General features: G+C 32.5%; 1 protein-coding gene across 1 annotated transcript; it reads right to left on the bottom strand.

The window, feature by feature from the left end:
- Positions 1 to 3,128: 3,128 nt before the first annotated feature.
- Positions 3,129 to 5,940, bottom strand: LOC145125922 (uncharacterized). The gene is made up of 4 exons (XM_079061328.1): positions 5,400 to 5,940; positions 4,841 to 4,995; positions 4,678 to 4,769; positions 3,129 to 4,541 (listed from the first exon to the last, which is right to left on the bottom strand). The coding sequence occupies exons 1-3, from the start codon at positions 5,682 to 5,684 to the stop codon at positions 4,718 to 4,720; spliced, it is 492 nt and encodes a 163-aa protein (XP_078917454.1). The 5' UTR covers positions 5,685 to 5,940; the 3' UTR covers positions 3,129 to 4,541; positions 4,678 to 4,717.
- Positions 5,941 to 9,089: the final 3,149 nt, after the last annotated feature.

Raw genomic sequence — 9,089 nt, forward strand, 5'->3', positions numbered from 1 at the left:
CTTAACATGGAAATATGTGATGCAAATGGCATGGATTTCCATTAAGTAATAGTGATGTGTCAAGTTGTCATCCCATTCTTATTATTATTTTTTTTCCTTTTTTTTATCAAAAGCCGAGGATGAGGGGGAAGGAAAGAAAAGAATAAGTGTTGGGCTTGAATAAAATAGCAACCTCAAATATATGGCCCAATAAGAAATCTTCGGCCCATTGGGCCCACATACTAGTTCTCGGCCCAGAAGAGGTAAAACAATGGGTTTTCGGCCCATAGAGATGAGTTGCATGGTTTTTGGCCCAATAAGGCCCTTGAAGAGTTTTGTAGCCCAATCATAAATTTTTAATGACTTTCAGCCCAACTAGGGCCCAAATGTGGTTCTTAGCCCAAATGAATCAAGGTGAGGGTTAATTGACCCATTAGGCCCAATAAGAGGATCTTGGTCCAATAAGAGATTTGAATCGGAAAGTTAGGGTTACAACCCAAAGTTGAGTGAATATAACACATTGAATTAGGTTTAGGGCTTCACGAGTGAGTTTTGATTCGAATTGTCGTTGTTGAATGAATATCTTGCATTGTATCAACATTAGGGTTATAATGTATGCTAGAAGTTAAATACACATTGATAGAATTTCCTAGCCCTTAAATGCTAGTTGTGACATATATATATATATATATATATATATATATATATATATATATATATATATATATATATATATATATATATATATATATAGGGTTAGGTTATAATGTGGATGATATCTATTGTGTGCTCGTAAGGATAAATCTAGACCAATTGATGAAAATAATAAGTGGTTGTAATGTGAGAGTCTATGATATGAAAATGGAATAACATGTACCATATAATCAAAATAAATTTTGATTATAAGGGTATTTTAGTCAATTAAGCTTTATTTAAATAAGGAAAATTTTGGATTTTATGGGATAATTAATTCTCTTAATTTTAAATTCTAATTTCGTTAATTAATTTAATTTCAATTCTAACATAATTCACAATCAAAACTGATTTTATTCGGTAAGAATATCATTTTGTTAGAGTGACATTCTATGAGAATGTCAAACATAAACTAATAAAGACTCTTGAATCTTGAAAGCCGGAGGTTTTCTCCGGTAAGAATAAAAACTAGATCATTGTCCAAGAATGAATCGAATAACATAGCACTTAAATGGTAAAAATGTTAATTTAGAATATATTCTTGCATAATTTGTTTTCATATTTGTGAGAATGATCCTAAAATACAATTAACAACCGAAATAGAGCAGAAGAATAAAAATTCTTAGTAAACATTCTTAAAATTCATGAAAGAACAATTCTCTTCTTCTTGGTTCGTTTCCAGCAAGTATGTAATATAGCACAAAAATGAAGCTTTATTTTTGAAATAATATTCTATCATTGACCTGTAAACATAATAAGAGACATTGTGTAAGAATGATTTTAAACTGTAATTAAAAAAAGAAATTGTAAAAGACTCAAACAATACGTCGCCATAGATATTATAAATTCAATGCATTCTAAAAGAATAAAATATAAATTCTGATAGAATGTGGTAGACATTAAAAAATTACAATTTATTTTTAAGAACACAATACAACGATTCTGATAGAATATAATGCTCGAATCACTAATTGATCGAAAATAAAATAAATAAATTAAACAAAATATATACAAACATAATAAAAATTGATTGACATTAATTCGTAATCCATATATATGTGCACCACATGTGTGTTTCTCGGTATCAAAAAGATAAATCGAACTTCTTACGTATATATAAAATAATCATGTTCATTATATTGTCATTCACAACCGAACGATAATATAAAAATTATAGTTCCACCGTCAAGTTATTTGTTTTCTAAAAATTGCTCATTATTGACTAGCAAAAAAATAAAATAAAATCTATCAGTGGCATGTTTTGATTGTTCATTGAGCTAGTGTTGCACATACACACGAAGTAATGTCACATTTTGATTAAAAATGGGAATTTTTAAGAAACAATAAGTCAGACCCTTTCTTCATCCATTTCTACTTCTCTTTTAACATGTGTTCATAATTTATATATTAAAAGTAAGAAACCACAGACATTATCCAAAGATGTGTATTGTAAATTGTAACACACAAGATTTAATAGAAGAATCAGAATGAACGTTTTGATTATCTACCAACTCTAAAGTTGTCGATTCATTTTGTAAAAAATAAATTTTTGTCATGATGACCTAATGAACACTTCATAAGAAAACCATATGATTATATAAATAATATCTTTGAAAACTGGTATAATTTCAAGGTATAGTTGCAAAATAGTAAGCAGAAATAGTGTATAATTCTTAATAAAAATATAACACAAAAAATCAACAACATTAGCGGAGTGAACTACTGTTATCGATTAATTACAATTTAGATTAGATTACCTCTCCTACGAAACAAATGTAGATGATGGCGGTGGTGGTCGATGTTGGAATGGGAAGCGCTATCTCTTCGATTTGCAGGTGGGAAGGAAAATAATGAAAAACAGGGAAGGAAAAGAAAGTGGAAGTTCTGATACGCTCTGGTTATCGCGGAAGTAAGTAGTGGTTGACGATGGTGTTGGTCGGCGATGGTACTTGGACGATGGGTAGGAGGCGTTGGAGATGAAGATCATAGAGATGATTTAGGTTATAATGTTGAATATCCTACATTCCTTAAGTAATGAATTAAATTAAAGATAATTATTAGTTTCCTAATTAGTAGTTATATAATAACTAATTTTATTTACCAATTTACTATACTATCCTTATGTATTTAATTAATGATTTAATTTTTTTCTTAATTCTTATTGGTTCCTACATCCACATAATATAGTTATACATCCACATTTGAATATATATATATATATATATATATATATATATACTAGATGAGGAAACCCGCTTTGCGGGGATGGATTTGGACAGCTCCGATCATTTTGGTCACTTCGTGCTTGCCAACCGACTTTATAATAGAAGAAAGTCTAAATTGACCATAATACCCTTGTTTCAAAATTGTATGAATTCTTTCGGAAACATATTAGATTAAAGGGATCACACATGAGTAGCATAGTATTAGATTACATGAACTTTAAAACCATACAATTAACAAAAAACGTTATCTGTGTTTTCACATGATAGCTTAAATAGTTATACAACTGATTGCAATTAATGACATTCGCGTTCACATAAGTTATAAACGAATTAATTAATTTACCTTTTGTCACTTCTAGATCCCAAAGTTTTATCACACCTGAAGAAGCTCCAGCAGCCACTACAACTTCTGCTAAATCAAAAGCTATAAAATAGATGTTCAATGTACAAATAAAAGTATGTTGCTATACACTGCATCTGTTCTTTGTGGGTAGCCCTAGACTATTTAGGGCATAATTACACAAAGCCACCTTAACAAATACAAAAATAATGTCGGCTACCCTGTAAATAATAGACTAATATTTGCAGATGAAATTTGGTTTAGGCTTTAGGCCCTGAGCACCAGCAAAAGGATCTAAATCAGGACAAAAAAAATCATTAGAATGGAAAAAAAAAATACTAAGAATCCACGTATTGTGATTCTCTTGTATATAATTAATATTGTATTACTACTTTTCATAAACAGAAAGAAAAGAAAAACGAAATTTTATATTAAGTCCTTAACTTTTTACAAAATTGCCCTCGAGTATTACATCATAATTTGAAATTTATATATAATATAGCAATGTCATATAAAGAAAAAGTAATTTCCAAGTGATTGCATTAGCTGTTCCATCCTTATTTGTCACATTTAATCATAAATAAAAGTAAGGTACTATATGTTTAGTGTTTACTTTGTTATTATACTGATGATCATGTTCAGATTTAAGGGAAAAGAACATAACCTTTATGCTTAAATATATGAATAACCATTCTAGATAAAAATATATATATATATATATAAAGACAACTTTAAAGAAGTCTATGTAACAAATTTATGGCCATTATCTATCAAGAATTCAAGATAAATCATAAAATGAAAAGAAATTGCTTACTTGATAGCAGCTTTGATGTCATAATATGTGACATATTTTTCTAATCTAACAGTTGGGAGACAGAAGAGAATCAAGCAACACTCTCATATAATAATGCATAGGAAGAAATGAAAGTAAGATGCTATAATTTATACAAATCGGCAAAATTAAGTTCCTATTTCTTGTATTTAACCCTTAATTAAGGTTTTATATTTTGTACATGAAAATCCTACAAAAATCCATACACAAGTCCGCTGTAAGCGGAGCCAACCTAAAATGAAATCGGTGATAGGCACTTAAAATGAAAATTGTGAGAATATGTGTACTTACTTATTTTTCTTTATCAGCATGTTAATGAATAAATATTTCGTTTATCATCTACCATATACTGCCATGTACAAAAATATCCATATCAATACATAGAGAAACATAAAATATTGGCATACCTTCTTCATGGATATTTATCTCAATGGAAGATGAAGAAAAAGACTCTTTTCATTGATAATTGGTCCTGTCACAAAATTCAGACAAAAAAAAACGAAAAACGAAAAAAAAAAAAAAAAAAACATTAAACCTAAATTTAAACCTCAGAGACTAACATCATAGGTAAAAAACAACAACATACCCCAAGAGAGGAAAAAACATACTGATTAACCCTTTCAATGATCATGTTACGTCGGCCCAAATTCATGGGTTTATCATCAACATGAAAAAGCATATATTATTTCCTGCAAGTTTCCTTCAAATAAATAATATATATAAGCATTATCCAGAGTCAATTTTCAAAGTTAATAGGATCCATCTTCTCACCATGTGGACAACATATATATTGGAAGTTTGAATCGACAACAATGTTGATTTCGATTCTGATTAACGGGGGCTCCGAAGCCCTGATCGAGAGGATTGAGAAAAAACGGAAGCAACCTTCCTGAAAGTGTCGATTTTCCAGAATACACATGACAAACCTGCAAATGTCAGATAGAACTTAGAAGTTACGAAGAAGCTGGCAGCAGGATGAAGATATGCTGACACAAATTAGATTACATCTGCACTTGCAAACCTGGTTTGTATTTAGGCACGATGAAACGATTGCAAGAAAGAAGATAATTTTGGGAAAACAAAATACCTAATTAGGACCCTTAAGAATTGAGTCGTCGACTTTCTTGATGAAAGCCCTAATTTTCATAAAGAGGGGGATTTGTGGAATAAAGCATCCGAAAATAAACCCTTCGTGGACAGATAAAAGCCTATACCGGAGGAATCGAAACTTGATTGGTCGACATACCGAAAATAAACCCTTCGTGGACAGATAAAACTTACAAATGGCATGGTGAAGGCGATGAGACCGACATAAAACAACGATAGATACCTGATCAATTTTGATGTCGCCATGTCGGTCCACATCGGAGTACCAGCAGAAGGTTGTAGAAGTTGGTGGGTCTTGTAGGTTTTCTATGAAGAAATCAGAAGAAGCCGACTTCAGCAACCACGACCGTTGTTCCTCGTCTTCGTTTTTTTTTGGTGAATTAAAGCAAGCAGTGGGGGGAATCGGTGGAATGATGGAGCGCGTAGAATCTGAAAAGCGAACGTCATCTGTAGTCGACACCGCCATTGACGAAGATGTTGAGTAACAGTGAGCGTTGGAGAAAACCATGGAAAGCAGTCGGTTAGCAATTCGTTGATTCTGATCAACCGGAATCGAGTTCAGAGTGAGGCGGTGGTTTGGAGGTGGGTAGGGAATGGAAGGAACTGGAGAGTGATCGTCTCCAAAAGACAGAGGCAGATAGAAAGAAATAGACGGCGGTGGAAGTGTATGTGATTGGGCGAGGGAGACGGTGTGACGGGGGCGGTTACTATGGTTGAGGAATTGAACCCGAGGAACAATACCATGGTTAGGTACTGTTCCTAACAATTGTCCAAGTTTAATATGTATATATAATTAGGGCATTAAGTGTTGAAACCAATGAGCAATTGACAATTGTATAATAGTTTATTGATTTATAAATACTGTTAGGATAAATAAAATTGCGTTAAAAGGGCACTAAAGTAAATTTAGTGGATTAGGCGGCAAAGTCTATCAAATTTAAGCGTGAACGGTTATGATTTTTGAGGGATCGGTTTTATGTTACTGTCGACGAAGGAATGGTTTATATGTTGTTTTATTATATCGCAACTGTTCTAAAAAATTTGCTCATGAGTATATTTGATACTCTTTGAAAAGCAAATGTAACGTATGCACACTAAAAACAAAATTTGTCATTATCACTTGTTCTATTACTTAACATGTACACATCCAGGGCCCGGTTAGTTTTTCATACCCGGGGTGATATTATAAATCAATGCCCCTATATTTGTTCCATATGATAGACCCAAGTACCCAAAACATATATAAATAGAATAAACAAAAGTGCAAGATATTTATAAACAAAAAAAACCAAAAATCCGATATGCATAAACACTTTAGGATCTAAACTCTCAAAAACTGAATGCAGAGTAAATTGGTATATGTATAAAGAACTATGTAAATAATAAATGTATATATAACGATGATTTTACCCTTAAAGGTAACTATATTTAATCCACAATATGATCAATTACTTAAAGTGAACACCATCTACCTCTTTAATCTACCTCTTTAACATATGATGGTAACAGGAACAAATTAAATCAATTGTGACAATATCTAGCACACATATTTTGCCTTCATGGATTTAAAATCAATAGCCATTTGAGAACAAAAGTTTCTAAACAAAAAGTTTTTCAAACTAGTAACTATAGATGATGAAGGGCTCTTATGTCATCCTCTGAGCATCTTTCTTGGCAAGCTGCAGCGTTTTCAAAAGAACAATGAGTAAAAAACAAGCTAGCATGCAGTCGATTCACATCAAATAAACATCAAAAGTTTAAGAATGAAAGAAGGATGCACAACACAATAGCATCAAGTCATCAACAAACGAAATGATAAATAATCTTATTTTCATTCATATCAAACAGCTAAGGTATAGTTGTATTAAAATATAAGGTTATTTTCGAAAAAGTCAATATTAATTTTCCACATTTTGATAGATTTATTGACAAACAATGTTTTTTGGAAAACATTAGCTTAATTAAAAGCGGATATGATCTAATAAGGAGGGTGACAGATTCTTTTAGAAGACATGAAATTTGCAGAAGAAACCTAAACTAACTTGAAGTCACTATGATTATACCTAAACAAGATAGATTTACCAGGACAATTATCATGAATATTAGCAGAAAAAACATAAATTAACTTGAAACTACTAAAAATGAAACAACTGTGATCAAACTTCAAAAACAAAATCCATAGTTGACGATATGATAAATTAGAAATCAAAGATCCATAATTCGAACTCCAATTGGGCTACTCCTTAAGAAAACCAGAAAAAAAATACCTTTTGAACCAAACTACTGTAATCAAACAAATAAATATCAAATCAAAGATACACATTCCGAACACAAAATAGTCAACTACCTACTAAAGGCTTCTAACTCCAAGTCTCCAACTTCGAACTCGAATTCATACAAATCGGGAATCAACACAATCAGAAAAGTGATAATTAAACAGTAGAATATGGGAATCAGAATTTGGAATCAGAATACACGATTGAAAATCTTATGATACGAGCCCAATTACAACAGCCCCACCCCTACCTAAAGAGCCCAACACAAAGCCCAAGTGAAATACTTCCAGCTCGTTACGTGAATAAAGTAGAGATTAACCCTAGTCTTCATTACTTCTTGTCGTTTGCATCATGTAGGAGACCGTGTTTCTTCACAAGAACCGGTCATAGTCACGTTAGTCGTTTTAGCTCATGTTTTCCTATTTTCTAGCTGATAGTTCTATTTATGCATTGCATTGTAATTTCTTTGAGGATATGATTAAGAAAATTGTTGCAATCTTTTGTGTTCTTCTTTTTGAATTCTGGGAGATTAGCCATCTCAAAAAAGGCTTCTATCATCTTAGTTCGAACTCCAACTAACACAAAGCGCCAAATCGAAAATCAGAAATATGAGAATATGAGAAATCAGAAATAAAAATCAAAGTTAGATATAAGGATTCAGTCGATTTAGAGATGGTCTTTCAGACTCCTCGATCTTCTACATGTTCGTTCTTATAGGTGTCGATTCGCAATCAGCCAATCACAGATGCCATCACTTCAATTATTTCACATCTTCGCGCCCATGCCTTTGCGTCGTTGCCTCCAGTCGTTGTGTAGATTAGAAGAAAATCAGGTGTCTATCAGACTAATTTTTTTTGGGCCAAACTGGTATATGCTGATAAATTGATGCCCTTTTAAACTTGCTGCCCTGGGCCTTAGCCCATCTCACCCAGGTATTGGGTCGGGCCTGTACACATCATTCAAACGGTTAAACATATAAAGATTTTTTTATGAAATAAGGACACGTGTACAAACAAGAAAAAAAAAAGAAATTGTAATTGATTACCATGTATATTCCTTTATATTTATTTATCCTGTTTTTTGAAAAATGTACATATACTTTCCTAGAAAACGGTTGAGAACACGTGGTGTTATGTAACACCCGTTTCAGATATGAGTCTAAATTGCAAATGATTAAATGCTTTCTGGTGGCCACGGTGTGGTGGAGTTTCACCAAGGCGTGGAAATTCTTTATGGGCCGCGGGCTTTTGATGGACCACCACGGCGTGGCAATAGGTGTCACAGCGTGGTAGCCGTTGTTGGAGAAAACCCCTAATTTTTAGGGTTTGAACCCTATTTAAGCATAATTAACCCCAATACATTTTACCCTCATCAGCCTCCATTGTCTACTCTGTTTCTTTCAAACCCTAATCTCCATTGGTGGTGTTTTGAGCTTATTTTGGTAATTGGTGTCCATTGTATAGGGAAGGAAGCCATTGGAAAGCAAGAAGAGAGCTCCAAGCTTTGTAGATCTAAGTTGTACACTTCTTCCGCAACCCCCAGGAGGTATAAAGTTCTGAACTTGATGATTATCTCTCTAGATCTTTCTAATGTTAGAAGTTATGTGCTTTTAGTCCCATATTTTTGGTCTATATGAG

Source organism: Lactuca virosa, chromosome 7, assembly GCF_052849685.1.
Source record: "Lactuca virosa cultivar CGN04683 chromosome 7, Lactuca_virosa_CGN04683_v6, whole genome shotgun sequence".
NCBI classification, from domain to species: Eukaryota; Viridiplantae; Streptophyta; class Magnoliopsida; order Asterales; family Asteraceae; genus Lactuca; species Lactuca virosa.

Coding starts and splice junctions, on each gene's coding strand:
- LOC145125922 (XM_079061328.1), bottom strand. CDS start 5,684: ATGGTTTTCTCCAACGCTCACTGTTACTCAACATCTTCGTCAATGGCG. Junction 4,996..5,399: donor GCGACATCAAAATTGATCAG/GTATCTATCGTT, acceptor TGACATTTGCAG/GTTTGTCATGTGTATTCTGG. Junction 4,770..4,840: donor ATATATATGTTGTCCACATG/GTGAGAAGATGG, acceptor ATTTATTTGAAG/GAAACTTGCAGGAAATAATA.